Consider the following 18,570-nt stretch of genomic DNA (forward strand, 5'->3'; position numbering starts at 1 on the left):
TTTTTATATGCGATTTTTTTAATGCGAATTTTTAATTTGTGCGGTATAGTTGGCGACTAGTCTCGTGCGATTCGTCATGTCTTACGTTGACTTATTATAGCTAAATAAACTTATTATAGCATAAATGCACTTATTATAGTAATATTATTGCATGAATATGCGAAAAATGAAATAATTTACTTTTTAAGTCAACAAAACACCACCTGGACAAAAATATGTAAAACAGACGATAGACCAGACGATGCAGTCAAGTGCTGACATCTGTTGTCAATAAATTCTATTTCGTACGATTTTGAGTTATTTTCTATGTGAGACTTTTTTTATGCGGTCCCTGTTGACCGCATAAAAAAAATATTTTTTAATTGTGTCGCGAAAACTATTATTTACAGCCATTCGTGAAGTTTCGTGAGATTTTTTTTAATGCGTTTTTTTTAATGCGGTCCCTATCCCCCGCATAAAAACAGGTTTGACTGTATTGTTTTGAAATTAATATAAGTCTGGAAGAACTTGATTCAGAATGTTTAGATGGCATATTTGGCAATATGTTTGAATATTAGATAATAGTTGTGGGGTCCATATTTGATTCTGACTGTTGTTTTTAAGATCAGTTTAAGGAAATTTGGAATGTTTTAATTTATTTATTCATAGGAGATAATAGAACTCAGGCAAATGTTATTCTTTTTCAATCCATGAGATCTACATTGCACAATTAAAATTGTAATCTTTTGATTTTTATCAGATGCTATACTGAACATAGAAATCTTTAACTGTGAAATAAAGCAGTGCTTCCCAAAATTTTGACACCTGTGAATTCCCTCTTCAATTTTCATAAGTACAAGTACAGTACTTTCTTGTCAGAAAAATCTTTTGCAAACTACCCAAATGCAACACTTGATGAGTAGAACTTGTGATTTGAGTAGATGAATTCATATGAAATATATTAGGAATTATTAGGAAATGTATACATTTAAAATAATTTGTTACTACAGTATTTTTTTTTTAATGATTTTGTATGTTGGTGATATATGTATCCAAGAATTGTCACATACTTCTCAAAGACCTTTAGCACAACTCCTGGAGGTATATTTACTACACTTTGAGAGAGACTGAAATAGAGGAATTGTTTCATTAATTTATGAGGGTAGGCTGAAAAGTAATGCGCACATGCTTGTCGAGTGTGAACAAAATGATTTTCAGAAGCGTGCCAGGTGGCATATGGAAGTAACATTCTCCCTCTATGCGCATGCGCAGTTTGATTTCGTTTGGTTCATCCAGTATATTTCGAGTTAATCTGTTTATGATGACGATGCTATTGATAGGTCTACTGTAAATTGATGGGTAATAAAATTTTGTGGTGTGAGCCTGGAAAAGCCATAATTGTTGATGAAACATGCAGTGGATGTCTGATCACTGCCACAGATGTTAAACATCACAATGAGGAGCAATGGTAAATTCTTCTCAGTACATACAGACTCTAAAACACCTCGACATTGAGTTTGTTGTGTTAGAGGCAGCCTGGCACCAGTAATCTTGCAACATGACAACGATCGTCCATACACCTCGCACACAACCATAGAGGCTCTGCGAGACCTGAAGTTTGAACCGATTCCACACCTTCCTTATTCCCCTGATCTTGCGCCTTGCAATTTTTATTTTTTTCCTCTACTCAAGAGAGACCTCAAGGGTAATCATTACACCTCAGACGATGAGATGAAGGCAGCTGTCAAGTCCTGGATTCTAGAAAAGTCGGAAGAATTTTTTAGTGACGGAATGAAAAAACTTGTTTCATGTTGGGAGAAATGTGTTAGCCTTAATGGTGACTATGTTGAAAAATAAATATATGATTTTGAAGCTTAAGAATTGTACTTTTTGCCCAATCTTGCTATTTGTTTTTGTTCGTGTTATACAAGCATGTGTGCATTACTTTTCAGCCTACCCATGTATTTAGCAAAGTTTTTATTTATACAATTAAAAAATTAAGCTTTACTAACATATAAATAATAAATTTATTTACAGAGACACAGTCATATGAATGTGATATTTTGCTATTTGCTACTGTGAGAAAAGATGTATTTACAAGTTGATACATAAATATTTAACACAAAAATTTTTTTACAGATTTTCAGAGAAAAATCAAAGAAAATTAGTTAAATAGAACTGTTTGTTTAATTTTTTTTTAATTTATGCAGATGATGATGATTATTATTATTATTTCATATTAGATTCTTGGTACCCCTCAGAGAATGGTTGCTAGCACACAAATTTTGAATAATAGTCCAAGAACGCCTCAACATTTATTGTCTCCAATTGTGGATCATTCTGGAACGTGGTCAGGAAAAAGATGCCATGAATTGGGTGACTCTGAATATTCAGAAAGGTATGATTGAATTATGCTTAAAATTTTAAATGATGTCTTTATGAATTTACTTCATTGAAATTATCTTTCTTTTATTTGTTAAACTAATCCACTTATTTTCATAAAAAAATTGTTTTTTTTTTATTATTTAAAAACTAACTTTATCTAACTTTAGATTTCTATTATTGATGACACCATGATATAATAAAATTCATAATTCTATGAATGTAAAATTTATGGCATCATGCAACAAAAATGGCAGAACATGACATGTTTGTAATGAGCAGCAACAAGTTATATATATGAATTTGTTCATGGTGCTGTAAATGTGGACTCTACAATACATTCATTGATGATTAGATTATATTATATTTATACATAGAAATTAACTTTATATTTTATATTTAATCTAACAATTTCTCTTGATCTAACTCTAAAAATATATAAAATATATTTTTTGAGTTAGATTAAGAGAAATTTCTTTTCAAAAGAATTCAGAAATATTTTAAAGAAATGTTTGTTTATTTTACAATTTTGAAAAGAAAAAGTAAAAGAATTTTCAAAAAGAAATTACATTTTTTGAAAAGTAAAAGAAGTAAAAAGGGAGAAAAAGGTGGAAAAGGTTTACGGCATTTCTCCATGAAAGTATGTGAAAAAGTTCAAAAAAAGGGAACTACCTCTTATAATGAAGTGGCAGATGAACTTGTTGCAGAATTTACAGATCCTCACAGACATATGTCACCTACAGACCAAGTAGGTAACTGTTTACTTAAGTTTGTTTATTTAAAAAATTCAAAATATATTTGAAAACATTTGAATTTTTTTCAAACAGGCATATGATCAAAAAAATATCCGGAGACGTGTTTATGACGCATTAAATGTTCTCATGGCAATGAATATTATATCTAAAGAAAAAAAAGAAATTAAATGGCTTGGTTTACCCACAAATTCTGCACAAGAATGTCATAATTTAGAGGTAAAAAATACATATATCAGTGTTTATAATATCTGTGTGTTTTTGTTTGAAGGTAGTTTTAAAACAGTTTTGATTATTAGCTTGAAAAACAGAAAAGAATCGAAAGGATACGATTGAAAACACAACAGCTGCAGGATTTAATTTTACAAGTAAGTACCTGTATATTTAAATGAAACAAACTATGAGTTTTTTTATGCTTTGTTATGATGAAAAACTTAAAAATTTTATCTATTCAGCAAATAGCATTTAAAAATCTAGTGGAACGCAATAAAGATAAAGAGAAACAGCAATGCTGGCCACTAGGAAATTCGACCATTCAATTGCCCTTTATTATTGTCAATACTAGTAAGAAAACTGTGATCGATTGTAGCATCTCTAATGACAAGTATGTTTATATATAATGTGCATGTGTGTATATAATTTTTAATTTTTTCAAAAATTATATTAAGAGATGTTTTTTGTTAGGATGGAATATTTATTTAATTTTGACAATACATTTGAAATACACGACGATATCGAAGTGTTAAAGAGAATGGGACTAGCGTTAAATCTCGACACGGGAAATCCATCTTCTGCCGACATTGCAAAAGCCCGACTGATGGTTCCAAAGTCTTTGGAATCCTATATTGTTCGTAAGTGTTTGAATTTTACCAAAATTTATTATTTAAATAATAATAGCATAATAATAATTAATAATAGCAAATGGTAGATAGGCTTATGCTTGACTCCTTAGCAATAACATTTTCATAAACAGCTAAATTCAACTTAAAGATGTCTGTATTTAAAAAAGGGATAAAGATTCTTGAAACAATTTCAACTACATTTATCATTCTTAAATGTGGAATGAAATGTTTGATTAATTCAAACATTTTACATCATTATGTTCTGAAACAATTTTAAAAACTTTCTAACTGAATTTTCAATAAACAGTTTTTATAAACCACATGGCAACATACAAAAAAAAAACAAAAGGATAAAATTAAAGAATTCATATAAATAAAAGGCATAACGAAACAAAGCTTAATAGCAAAAGTTTTGAGAATACTCTTGTCTTTTATTATTATTCAAAGTATACTTATACGAATGGCAATTATATTCTCGAATAAACTATTTTTTTGTTCTTGAAATACATGTCATGCTATAAAACTAGAAAATTCCAGAAACTTTTGCATGGACCCAATAGTTTGGAAGCATCGTTTTTTAAACAATACGAAATATTTAATTTTAGAACGTACATCAATGACAAAATTTGTATTTTAAATAAGTTTTAAGGAAAGATACGTACTGTACTATTAAAAATGCTTTGAAATGGATGACGATAAATATCTTCAAACGATGTAAATTGTCATAACGTGGTAAGCCAGTAAACGGCCAAGCGATTAGTTAACCAGAAAATACGCAAAAGTATTTCACGTAATTACTGTTAATTTTTTACAGAAATGGCCCGCGGAGATTTATTTTCGGAATTCATACAGAATTTCCAGATCCAGGATATTCCCAACGAGCAAACAAGGTAAATAACGTTTTCGTAATTTCCGTGTTAAACGAGTGTCCGGAAACATTCGCTCGGAGTAAAAGCCATACGTACTGTACGAGGAGGGGTTAGCTGGTAATTTACCAAGTCAAAGGATCTAATGCCGGCTCCGCACTTAGCGCGATTGGCGGAGCGAGGCCATCGCTTCCCTACCTGCCTACACTACTCGAAAGAGAAGGCGATTTCCGACCAATTATGGGAATTTTTTAAAATCTAATATTTGCTATTTTTTGCACTTTTTTGAAATTTCCACTCCGGGCGGTATACGGTGCTAAGGACGACGTGGCCTACGCCGGGAATTACGGATTTCGCGTGTTGATCGGCTGCGAAAATATACGTCGCCTGGCACTTTGGGGCCAAAGTACTTGAAAGCGATTTTTCTACACAGGAACCACGACAGAGGTCATTGAATGGCCTGAAAATCGCGATAAGGAGAGAGCCACGTTAATGGGGAATTGGACCTAACGTATTATCGGATGGCGGGAAAAGTCGGTAGCCGTTTGGAAGCTGCCAAAAACTAGAAAGTGGTAGGAAGAGGGTATTATCCGGCTTCCCCTAGACCCGTGGTTCTCAATCCGTGGTCTGCGGAACGGGTGCTCCATGAAGCCACTTCGAGTGTTTTGCGAAAAAACAAGTATACAATTAAATTTGTTGCAAAAGAAAAATCAATAGAACGTAAAATAATTTGTGTGTGGAAATGTAATTAGCAAACGCCAATGGCGTCGTCTACTAGACAGAGTGCGCTCTGTCTAGTAGACGACGCCATTGGCGTTCAAAAAGGTTTGCCACCTCTGCTTTAAAGCGGATGTATTGTAAGTGTTCTGCAGGGGAAAAAATGTGTTAAGTTTAGTGTTTCTCCGACTTCAAAAAGATTGAGAATCACTGCCCTAGAGGGCAAGGCGCTTACGTAACGCAATAAAGGTAGTTTTTAGTTTTAAAACCGTCTCTTTCGTTTCTATTGGAAACGGCCACCAACTTTCCCGACCGCCCAGTGTATAAAGTTACAAAATTTTAATAAAAACACTGTAAAAGGAATTTTTAGTTATTTAAAAAGGCCAGGCGTTAGAAGTCCACTCTTCGAAAGACTACCACCAAATTCGGTGGTGGCGGGTCCGCTTTGGCGGGGGGGGGGGGCCCCAAGCCGAGTAGAGGCACCCGTCCCGCCCCAGATTTTGGTTTTCGATGGCTAAAAGGGAGATGGTTGCAGGATGTACCAAGATCCGGCGTCGTCGGCCCAGTCGTCCGACATGACCGACGTGGAGGTGGCCATCACGACATCCAAGACCCCGGCCCTGTCCAGACAATCGAGCATGGGATCCCTGAGCGACATGCCCTCCAGACCCGGCACCAGCACTCCCTCCGAAGACTACACCGACAGCGAGTCCGAATCGTCCAGCGTTGGCGACCTCAACTAGCCCACGCCCCACCACACGCCTCCCGCCCGCCCCACCACCTTCATTTTATACATATTCATTTTCATTTTGCTTCCTGTGTAATTACGTCACTACAAATAATACATTCGAGTTTTAATTTAAATGTTATTTTAAAGTAGACTCTCGATCGGTCCGCTACGGAATCCGGGCGCGGAACGACCACCCACGGCTTTGTACGGCACGTTATCGGGAAAAACGCACAACCGTTGGTTTCTGCGTTAGCCTCTTAACGCGTAATCCAAACAAATCAAAATTAATCGACGGGCCTTTCCCTTACGTTCGACACCGATTATGCAAATTTCCATTGGCCCGATTAGTAAATCCACCGCATTTCGCCTGTGCCGCCCGCCGAGCGATTTCGGAAGCGTCCCAACGCGGAACCCACCGGAACCGCGCGTCTCTACGCAATACTTCGACCACTTCCAGGACCAAGTTTCTAGAAATTCTCTCGTCTTTTTGGCGGCGCGATCCGATAAATTATTATTGTTTGGTGATTTTGGGGGAGGCGCGGGTGACCCGCGAGTTAATTTTTTCGGGCCTCCTTCCTCCGTCGCGAATTTTGGTCGCGCTGGGAGTCGACTCCGGACGCAGCCGGAAAGTACGTAGTACCGCTCGCCAATGTACATAATTGTTACCGATTTTTTTTAATTGTATAATCATTTTCAAATGTAGTACGTAATTTCCATTGTATTTGAGTATTAATACAAATATATTAAAAGAAAGAATAATATTTGACAAGATACTTCCGCCCGAAATAATTGTCGTTATTTTTTTATTATTTACGCAAACGGGATTCGTACCGACCTACGGACCGGTCGTTCGTTAATTTAATGCTTCGTTTCCTACCCAGTAGCGTTTCGACTCGGGTTAATCCGATGTAGATCCACGCGCGCATCCGTCGTCACCTTTCCCAATCGCGCCTCGGATCCGCGGAAGTTCTTTCGTTTGTAATTGTTTGGCAGTTTTGTATTGTTAACTTTGTCCTATTGTTTGCCGTAGTACGAGCGTTAAATATATAATCCTATAAAACTTAGAATTACCGACGTTCGGAATAAACGGGCCGTAGTTGTGGCATAAACCGTTAACCATTTTGAATTTTTTTCTCGCCAGAAGAATCGCCGAAGAATCTAGCCACTTTCTGCGAGGCCGACGTGACTTCCACGCGCCTTTCTCGCTTAATTCACTAGCGACGCACGAATAGCTTACCATCGTCGAAACGACCGATCGCGTTTCGGCGGAATTATTGGTTATTTCGGATCTTTACAACCGGCAGGTTCCGTTTTATCCGTATATGGCGATTGCTCCCGACAGGCCTTTCGTGCGAAACCTGACCCGGATTGGCCAATCGGTCGTGAGTTGCGATGTCACAAAATTCGGTATTGCGAAACTTGTAACCGAAAGTGTCGTAAATAGGCGTGGTTACGTACCGCGTAATGGGTTGTAAGTCGAGACAATTCGAGAGGGCCGACGCGTATTTAGCTTTCTGCATCGATGAATTACGCAATTCGTGGAAAATTGATCATTTTTGTCGTCCGACGATCGCAAGGGAGTTAATCGGATAATATCGAATGTCGGGGAAACTATCTTTAGTTTAATTCGGAAACCGAAACCTGGTTGAGAAAGGCGTACGCGCCGTGTAAGGCATACCATTCTCATAATCGTGTGGAAATTATAAACAGTTTTTATAATGAATTATATAGAAATTTTACCGGTCTTTTCGGAACGCCTTCCATTGTTTGTTTGTTTGTTTTGTTAAGTTATGGCAAAGCAACACTTAGCGATCTGCCTACGGGGACGCCTTCCGGGAGGTCTTTTTAAGGGTGACTGGCCCCTATTCGGGCGTTACAGACGTGGAGAAAACCCAAAAAAGCGCGAACCTACGACCGAACTCCCGGTATTCGGGTAACGGAACCGCTTGGTCACTGGTGGGTCTCCGAACGCTTGTAATCTCTCCATTTAGGCCGAATTTCGTGTATACTTCTACGTACATTACTAACGATATTCAACTTCTTCTCGAGTTAAATTAAAACGACGTCTTTCTCTCTGTTCCGTTTTATCACTGGAACTGCAAAACTCTAGTCGGAGACGACCCGCGCCGTATGAAAGTTCCCGGACCGTCTTCCTACTGGACGGAATCGGACGGCCGACATTTTGTCGTAAACAGTAAATCCGGCTAGGACCAGCTTCGGCAGTTGCAGGTATGTAAATTTGTCTTGTTTAACCTGTTTAACTACGTGGCGAGAAATCGACGTTGAAACTAACGCCTCGGACGTGGGACCGAACCGCCCGTCTACAGATTTCGTCGCGCCCGGTGCCACGGCGACGACGCTCGACCGTGTGCTAATCGCTAAGATCGACGTCGGCTGGTGCGTCCTGACATGCGCGTAGCCAGGCCAATTAATCACGCCGACTTTTAGTGGTAAGTGACCGAAAGTCGATACGCGTCCGGGACCTTCCTGGTAACAACATAGGTTACGCATCCCAGGAAACCGAACGTCATCCGATACTAAAGTTGGGTACGTTGCGCGCGCGTCTTCAGTTGCTATGACGAAACGGTTTTCGGCATTGCTAGACTGTCCGTTTGTTTACGGTAGTACGAGGAATTTATCTTCAGTTGGTCGTAAGCGGCCAACTGAAGATAAATTCCTAATAAGTTTTTAGCGCGCGACATACGAGGTGAAGATATATGTAACATCGTAGCGAAAACTCCGCGCGCCGCGTGAAGTTTTCGCATTACCTCCGGATATATGCGAAAGAGGTAACGCGTTATCGTTAGTCGCCCGTACTGATGCGATGGCGATTAATACGATACCGAGTTTTTAACATACTCTACTACAAAACCGTGGCGTTACGTCACTTTAACCCAAATGGTAACTTATGCCGCGTGAGAAATAACTGGCGATTGGCAAGTTATTTCTCAAATAACCAATTCCCGCCACTCGATTCGGAGAAGGGTGATCCCGGGCTTCGTTTTGTTAAGTTAAAAACAAAACGGAAAATCGGCGAGGAAGTAAGCAGATTCTCTCCGCCGTAACGTTGGCTTTCTAAAGCCTGGTACTCACATGCGGAAATTACCCTACAGCAGCGATTCTCAACCTTAGCTCCGCGACCCCCACCCAAAGGAATAATAACAGTAAGCCTTACTCTCGCGTCAGGCCCATCCTAGTCTCGTGGAATGATCAATTAATTTTCGTAACTCTCACCTGACCGTCTTGTTCGTACGCCAGGTTCCCTGTCGTATGTCCAATCAAGCAAAAAGTCCACTAAATCTGTCTTTAGATTTTATTCACACAAAACAAAAATCAACTACATTAATTCGGTTATAAGAGCATTCCACTATGTTTCCGCGCCTTTTTGGAACTTAACAACTTTTTTGGTGTTGCCAACTCTCGACAAAAACCAAAATTTCCGCCATCTCTAGTGGGATGAATGGATCACTTACTATTACTAATTGAATTTTGACTGTAATTTTAAATATAAATTTTTTAAAATATTATATAACGCATTGCACTAATTTTATACATTAAGAAAATACCGACAGTATAAAAAATGTAATGCAACTATTCCTATTATTTTATGTCGCTGTGTTTATAGCAGAGGTGGGCAAGCAAGAGTTCAGTGGGAGCCGAAATATAGGTTTTGCAAAATGCACGGGAGCCGCAGTTCTGTACTGTCGTGGCGGATAGTATGGTAAGGCTGGGAAGGATAGCACTTTCAACAAGAGCCGCATTTGCCCATGCCCGGTTTATAGCGACGGGTATGAACATGCATGTATGACGTGTACATACACGAGCAATTTACAAGTTCCAACTTGATATGTAGGGGAGTTCCGTTTTTTAATCAACCTTATATTTTGTTAAGGAAACATAATTCTAGCCTAAGTATTAAGAGATTAAAATTTAGTAATATATCTAACTTTGCTATAAATACAGTTTTTGGGGTTGATTTTCTGTAAGTTTTTTTATAATTAATAATACAATACCAAAAGTCGGAAAGTAACAACTTACCCCGGTTCGGGGCTAGTTGTTAACAGGGTGGGGCAAGTTGTTACAAGATCTATGGAACGTGTAATATGTAAAAAAAAAAAAAAACAATTTATTTAACTAAGTATGTATTTAAAGACTAATCAATAATATCTTATCAATAATTAGTTGTTTTTCTTAAATTTATTGTAAAGAAAACATTTTTACGTTTCAACATTTATAACTTTTACTTAAAGAAAAGGGGAGAAAGGAACATCCTTTCCAAGTTCTTGTATAACACCAGAAGTTGCAGGCAAATTTACAACTCCTGATGACCCTGGCTGATCCAAGATTTATCTTTCGTCAGTAAAGCTTACATTTAACAAATACTCTGCTAACTTGTTTTCCTGTTCTTCAATAAAGACCAATCTTACTTTTCTGTAGCCAATCGCAACGTTTTCTACTCCAGATTTCAACTTCTTTACAAATCTATATAACGTCATATGACAAATATCTAATTCTCTGGCAACAGTTTTTATTTTTTTAACCATCTTTAATAACTGCATCTGCAGCTCTTTGCATCAACTCCTGAGATACAGAACCCCGTGTTGTTTTTCGAATATAAGTCCGCATACTGCAAAAAAAACCATTATTTTTACTGCATTACCGGTACAGATGAACTGGGGCAAGTTGTTCCAAGGTCACAACATGCCCCCAAAGAAGGGAACATCAAGCCCCGATAACACATGGGTTCAAAACAGCAACTACTAGATTAGGTTACGAGACATATACAGTTTTAGCGTAGTATATCAAGATACTAGATATATTTTTGAATAAAAATACCAAACAACTAATCGCTAATTATTTAAATTCGCCAGATATACCAAAAATATCAAACACGAAAATATTTACTTATGTGGATCAGCGACGTACAGGCTCTCTTTCCAATGTACCGGACGTCACTGGCCTGATTAAGATAGCTGCCGTCGGTGCGCAGAAACGTTCGATTTCATTACATATTTACTAATTATATATATATTTTTTCCTTGTGGAGCTATTTCAATCGGAACAACTTACCCCGGGAACTTTTAGCCCCGCTCTCCCCTACGTGCTCTTTGTAATTTGATCCACGTGCAAGGGCGTCGCCAGAGGGAGGCAGAGGGGCAGTTGCCCCTCCCTAGACATGCGAAAAAAATTATTTAAATGCTAAGTCATTTATTGCCCGATTTATAATTCCCGCGCGAAAAACCCAAGAAGATTATGTTTTAATTAAAATAATCTTCTTAAGCTTCTTAAAATTTATGAATCGTTTTTATTTTACCTACATACAATTCATATCCTCTATCAATTTATATCATCTTGCTCCCCCCTGGCCCATTGGCTGGCGACGCCCTTGTCCACGTGTGAAGTAAATTTTAAATGAAAAACAAATGTAACCATCAAATTAATTTCTTTTCTTTACATTGTACTTATAGTAAGTTTATATCATTTTATGGGAAAAAATCGTATTTCAGTATTGTTTCGCGACCCCCAGGTTGAGAAACGCGTTATCTGCCAGCCGTAAATATAAACAAGCTACTACAGTAGGTAGGGCCACGTGCCAGTAGTCGAAAATGGCGTCTACCGGGATTGCTTTGTTAAATAATTTTTTTAAGTTTGTCTTTGATCTTATCGCAAATAAAAGTCCCCCAAAAACAAATAATTTGGATAGGAAAAATTTTCTAAATCGTCGAAAGTTAGCTTTCGTCACCGAATTTCGATTACGCCATTCCCAATACTTTACGCAGTAAGTACGTCTATTTGACATTAATATTTAAATCGGATATTAATATAGCGTATAAATGAAATATATTAGCGTATTACTGTACAAATAAAGCTTTTTACCTCGCCGGCCGCCATAGTTCGAATGCTATTGTCCCGCGTGATTTTTATGACGACATTGCTAAACGGCCTTCCTATTGGTCTAATTTTTGCCGCGACGGCAAAAGTGACGTCATTTTGCCGTTCCGTCGACGGTTTTCGTCATCCGTTGCCGCGTGTGAGTACCAGGCTTAAAAGACGCGCAATGGGGTACTTGACCGATCTGGCCTGGCCAAAATTCCAATGTGTAAAAAAAAAAAAAAAAAAAAAAAAAAATGTACCGCCTGACAAAGTTGAATAGTCAGAAAACAACAGGGTTTTCTGCGCAGCCACGTGCCAGAAAACGAGTCAAAACTTGCTCGTTCCGTTCTTTGCGCGTTTTATCTCTGCACGTACTGTTTCGTCGATGGATATATTTTATATTTAATGTAATCGAAAGCGAGTAATTATAGCCGATGATAAAGCGGGTAGGTGTGCATAAATTTTAAATATTGTCGTTACGAGTACTTTAATTTTGAATAAGATACAACAGCTCGAAAAAAGAGTTTGTTCTTTTTCAGCATATTTTTACAATCTCCAAAGCCTTTGTTGTTCCGGGTAGTTCCGTGGTACAAGTGAGTTCCGGGTGCGTTCTGGTATTAAAATAATAATTTCTACATAAATTAAAATGCTAGTTTTATTATATTATATAGAAAAATGAAGTGAATATAATTAACAATTATTCTATTAAAAACATATAAACAAAATTTAAAGTGACTAGCTATATCTATATTAATACGCGTATAAAACTGCGAAAAGCTTCATTTTGTGGGCGTAAATGACTATTGTCACTATCCCCATAACATATACATAAGTAACTACATTCCACGGTACATTACAGTGTACACAACGTGAAAGACTTTTATCCAAATAAAATATCGAAGAAAAGTTTATAATTGGCAGGGTATTTGTTCTCTTTTTTTTACACATGGCTTAACACGTCTAGAATGAAGTTTCTAATTCGTTTTAAATGGAAAAATAAATCATTCTCAAGAGGGATGTTTAGTCACTCAATAGATCTCATTATCTTTGTATCTCGTCTCCTAGTCCAGGTGTAAGCTTTTATCTATCACTTTAATTTAACGAAAATTCAATTTTATTAATAGATTGGTAGATGTACTATACTTCAAGCCTATTCTTTTTTTCGGATCGAAAGATCATAAAGTCGAAATTTTTATTCACATTTATACAGACACGAAACACGAGAATATTAGATTTTTCAATTTATATTACTGTTAACACGAATGTATATGGAAACAGTGATCCGCGAAAATCCGTCTCTTCGGCGACTGGGAGGCGCAAAAATCACGAAATTCGGTGAAAAGTCCAAACGTTTTACGTTAAATATCGTGGCCACGCAACAATAAATCACCCATAATTTGTTGCGAGCGGTCTGATTTTCTATTCGTGCATTAAAAGTGATTTATTTCGAGCGTTTTCTGAGTTTCGCATCATTTGCAGCGATTTCATCGGTAAGTTCGGACCACGAACTTTCTAAATTTAGGTATTTTTGAACATTGTTAAGTCGAATATCACAGTTAGTGGTAACGATTTTCCGACAGAACTCCATTTAAATAACAATTGATGGTTTTGGTCTCAGAGACGACAAATGGGGTCTTTTCACTTATTTTGAAAGATACTTTTCACCCTTTTTATTGTTAAATTTCATCCAATCGAATTGTTTAATAAACTCATTTTTATTTACAGTGTTTAAATGATATCTGTAAGTTACATAAAATTATAAGTTCTGTAAAGGATAGTAGCCTAAACTTAATTTAAAATCGGGCATAACTTTACAGCGCTAATGGAAACCGTTTAATTTACAAACGTTTACGATTTACTTTATAAGGTTTTGCTAAGCTACGAACTTCCGAAATCCCTATACGGCTATAGTTTGTAGTTTCAAACCCGAGGCAGCTACGACTAACAATTCCGAGGGCGCTGGGCGTCACGACGGCCACCCACAATATGCTGTTAGTGTAATCGCTACAAAAAAGTTTAATTTGCATAAATTTGAGCTTTTGTTATTCCGAACAACATTTCGAATGAAAATCATTCGTTCGGGTGCAATTTTACTCTAAGAAGCGATAAAAGCAAGGGATAGGACTCGGCTAAGTTCGATTTATCCACCCGCAAGTTTCGCCAGCACCTCACTGATAACGAGAAAGGCTTAAGTTTAAAATTTGAGCACTCTAGACCCAGTGGTGTTCTTCCCCTAAGAGCACCTGCACCGCCAAATGAATAAGGAAAAGAAAAGATACAGCTTTCATGGAGATCTTTGCACTTTTCAACTGCTTATATTTCGGCAACCCCCTTATAGAAAAACCTGAAGTTTTGCACACTACCTAAGAAAACAAGTATCTTTCGAACGAAATATTCACATTTACTACAAACGTTTAAAAGACGAAGAAATCGGCAATTTTGCTTAGTCAGTTAGTGAATTTTCCATTTGGCGCTGTGTGACTGCGATACTGCAGAACGGCCTTTTTCCTTCGGAATTCACTAATTCGGCGTTGTAAAAGCGGGAGAGCAGTTTTGTTGGTGAATTCCCGATATTTTCCAATTCATTGCAAAACTATGGTACTCATTTTAATTACTTTATTGCCCGTTTCTACATTAAAAATAGTCACGTTATTGTAAACCGAAACGATGACAGGGATGGAAATAAATATTGATAAAAGTAGAAACGTTTTAATGAATCTAAAAGTGTGCAGTTTTAATATTTATTTTGATAAATAGCCAATCTTTAAAATTAAATTTCATATTAAAATTTATTAAATATGAAAGTTTATATACACTTCAGACAATTCGATTTACAAATTTAATTGTTGAAGTAATTATAATTCTGGTTCGGACTACAATGACAGTCGAACACCTGTTTAAACACAGTGCGAATGTCCGTACAATATAAGTCGCCTTGTCCATTTATAGACGGTTAACAGAGTCTTTAAGCTGGTAAAAACATTGCTTTATGTTTTGGTTATCACTTTGCCGACCATCAGACTGTCGTTGTTCTGTGGACGTTAATCTAATCGAAGTTGAACAACCAGTGCAGAAATGTCTGTCCGTCAATTCAAAACGAAAACTCCCAATCCGGAATGAAATGTCAAGTCCAGTAAATTAAGTCGTAGCCGGGTGAAACGTCATTTCCGGGTGACAAAGTCGTATTCGGGTGGCAGAGTCATATCCGGTGAAAAGTGGAACGTGAGTGGAAGTGACCTCGGAAGAGAGAGGGTTCACTTTATGCAGCAGAAGAAGAGCCTTTTCCACCAAGGTTTCTTCTGCTTGACAGATGTTTCCACGACCACTTTGGACTCCCCTGGACACTCCACCGTCCATTCTGCAACTTCCGGGTATCGCAGTCCCAGGTAGTCGACCACAGTCGAGGCGCTATCGTCGGGAGTAATGACGACCACCCGTTTGACGCACTCTCCGCTCTCCTCGACATCTTTCGGGAGCACCCGAATCACCGGAAACGGAACGGAAGACGACGAAGAGCCTTCCTCCTCCACACCATCTGCCGAGGTGCGCCACTTCTTTAATTGCTTGAAGTTATCCATTCTGCAAAAGAAAGAAACGACTATTATGAAAATACAACTCGTATTCGTTTTGTTAATTTAATTTCATGTAAATTGTAAGATTTCTAATAAAAATCATTTAAAGGAGCAAATTTCATATGAAACATGATGCGTATATAAACTATACCAATGCAATGTATTTATTAATTTAGATTCCATCGGATTTAGGCTTGACGAAGAGTGAAAATAAGTGGAAAGACCCCGTTCGTCGTCTCTGTCAAGACCGATCAATTGTTATGGAAATAAAGATTCGTCGGAAAATCATTGGCACTAATTGTGATATTCGGCTTAACAATGTTCAAAAAATACGTAAAATTAGAAACATCGTAGTCCATACTTACAGATAAAATCGACGTAAACGAAACGAATCTGAGAAAAACACTCGAAACGAGAAAATTTTGATCGCACGAACTAAAAATCCAACCGTTCGCAGTAACAATCAACGACCGCTCGCAACAATAAAACTCTGTGTACTAACAAATTGTCAGAGTTTTATTGTTGCGTTGCCGCAAAAGTTAATATTAAGAGTTTGGCCGAATTGCGTGATTTTCCCAGCATATACTCGTGCATTGATGTTAACGTCAATATGTACGCAAAAACATAATATTCTGGTATAAAGATGAATAAAAATTTCGATTTTATCATGACCGTTACAACCGGAAAAACTTCAAATATAGAAAGCCCAATTTTATCTACCTTTGTAATTTAGTTAAGCAGTTGGAGGGCGCTTTAAAGTTTAGAGTATAGCGGTGTGAATTTCATATGAGATATAATGTGTATATAAACCGTAGCGAAAATTAACAATTTAATGTATTTATTCATTTCCATTTTGCTTTAACAACTCTAACAATTCGATTAAATTTGGGCCAAACGAATATTAATAATAATGAGGGTTAAAAGTATCTCCTAAAATAAGTGAAAAGATCCATTCGTCGTCTCTGTGACGAAACCGATCAATTGTTATCTAAGTGGATCTTTGTCGGAAAACCATAGCCAATAATTGTGATATTCGGCTTCAAAAATATTTAAATTTAGAAAGTTCGTAGTCTGAACTTACCAGTACAATAACTGCAAATGATGCAAAACTCAGAAAAACGCTTGAAATCAATGACTTTAAATCTCACTCACTGAAAATTCGACCGCTCTCATCAACAATAAACAACCGCTCGCAACAAATTGTCAGAGTTTTATTGTTTCATCGCCTCGAAATTTAATGTAAAACGTTTGGATTTTTGACCGAATTTCGTGATTTTTCCGCCTCTCTGTCGCTGAAGAGACGGATTATCGCGGATCATTCCTTGCATATACATTCATGTTAACAGTAATACGTATTCGAAAATGTAATATTCTCGTGTTTCGCGTCTATATAAAGACGAATAAATATTTCGATTTTATGATGATCCTTCGAATCTTACTAAATTCCGCCTGTCTTTCCTTATCTCGAGAACGGAGTTAAATAGATGAAAGACGAGACCAGATACGGAAATTTAGGGGCAGCAGGAGACCCCGACTATGTACCAAGTATGTACGAACTTCCGATGCAAACCGGAAGTAACGTTATTTCAATTGAAAAATTTTCCCCTTAAAGCAGTTAGATAGATGACCGGCACGACCCTATTGTTAAAGGTAAAGTATGACGTACAGGGGCAAGCCACTACTGATTTGGTTTGGAGAGCATATATTTTAAATGAAATAAATGAAAAAGTCAACATTCCGACGATGTGACAATAAAAGAATTGCTCGTGGGATTTTTAGATTGTTTATTATTTATAATATTACATATATAATAAGTATTATTAAGTTAGTAAAATTGACTGACGTTGTCAATTTTTAATGGACTTTTTCCCCCATCGATCCTGTCGATCCTGTCGATGTAATAGCGAACGTTTTAAGAAAACCTGGTTTAAAGTGGAATGCGATGGGAAGGACAAAAACCGATATTCGAGGCGCGAATTGAGTACGAATATGCATAAGCGATGCTGTGCGGGCGATTTGCCTCGGAAAGCGGCCATACCACGCTGAAAATACCGGTTCTCGTCCGATCACCGAAGTCGAGGAGCATCGGGCCCGCTCAGTATTTGGGGCGGAGACGACCTGGGAATACCGGGTGCTGCTGTCACTGTTCTTTTTCTTTCATTCTTCGATCTATCTCTTTTTCTTTCGTCTAATAAAACAATCATTTCTTTTCTGTAACCTTTAGCTTCAAGTACTGTACATTGCTTTAAAAATTCTCGGTGAGTATCAATTAAAAATGTTCTTTTACACGTAATAAACGCATTTAAACGCGTTTACTACGTGTAAAAGAACATACTTCGGCTATCATCAAAATCAAGCAATAGCCTATTATATATGTAGGAATAGTGATTGAGATAGAAATAGAGAGAACCAGAATTGACAACACGTTTTCCAGCGTCTTGCAACCGTCTTGATAGAATGATAATCTTCTTCGTAACGTCTTTCGTCCTTTCTTCCTTTCGCGCCGTCACCAACTGTCGTCTTTCCCACCTCTCTCCTTTCTCGTTCTCCTCGTCTCCCCCGCAACCCTCGCAAATCTTAACGGTTTAGGAATGTTACTCGTCTAAACCCAACATATATATATTTTTTATTTACTAAAAATACAAATGGCACAAGTCATTAAATGCGAAATAATAATGTGGGTTTAGAATTAAATAGAATTTGTATATAGTTGCTGCATACTAAGCAGATAGGGGGAGAGCGACGGTTATACTGTCATGGCGAAAATTTTGGTTTGCAGTAAATTTCAGGCCGCAATCTTTTGAAGATTTGTAATTGTTAAAGCAAAATGGAAATTAATAAATACATTAAATTGTT

General features: G+C 37.3%; 1 protein-coding gene and 1 pseudogene across 3 annotated transcripts in view; both read left to right on the forward strand.

Moving 5' to 3' along the window:
- Nucleotides 1-7,041, forward strand: part of Dp (transcription factor Dp) — a 33,383-nt gene extending 26,342 nt beyond the window's left edge. For 2 of the 3 annotated variants that reach the window (XM_067272393.1, XM_067272386.1), the window contains exons 3-10: nucleotides 2,223-2,377; nucleotides 2,899-3,109; nucleotides 3,189-3,332; nucleotides 3,413-3,481; nucleotides 3,569-3,717; nucleotides 3,798-3,964; nucleotides 4,770-4,845; nucleotides 6,074-7,041. In XM_067272393.1, the coding sequence (XP_067128494.1) occupies nucleotides 2,223-2,377; nucleotides 2,899-3,109; nucleotides 3,189-3,332; nucleotides 3,413-3,481; nucleotides 3,569-3,717; nucleotides 3,798-3,964; nucleotides 4,770-4,845; nucleotides 6,074-6,281 (1,179 nt within the window). In that variant the 3' untranslated portion in view covers nucleotides 6,282-7,041. The remainder of the gene's footprint in view (nucleotides 1-2,222; nucleotides 2,378-2,898; nucleotides 3,110-3,188; nucleotides 3,333-3,412; nucleotides 3,482-3,568; nucleotides 3,718-3,797; nucleotides 3,965-4,769; nucleotides 4,846-6,073) is intronic. The other variant, XM_067272402.1, reaches the window with a different exon arrangement.
- Nucleotides 7,042-17,738: 10,697 nt separating this feature from the next.
- On the forward strand, nucleotides 17,739-17,857 carry LOC136977273 (5S ribosomal RNA; annotated as a pseudogene).
- Nucleotides 17,858-18,570: the final 713 nt, after the last annotated feature.

This window comes from Centruroides vittatus, unplaced genomic scaffold (assembly GCF_030686945.1).
Source record: "Centruroides vittatus isolate TY-2023 unplaced genomic scaffold, ASM3068694v2 contig_1112, whole genome shotgun sequence".
NCBI lineage: Eukaryota > Metazoa > Arthropoda > Arachnida > Scorpiones > Buthidae > Centruroides > Centruroides vittatus.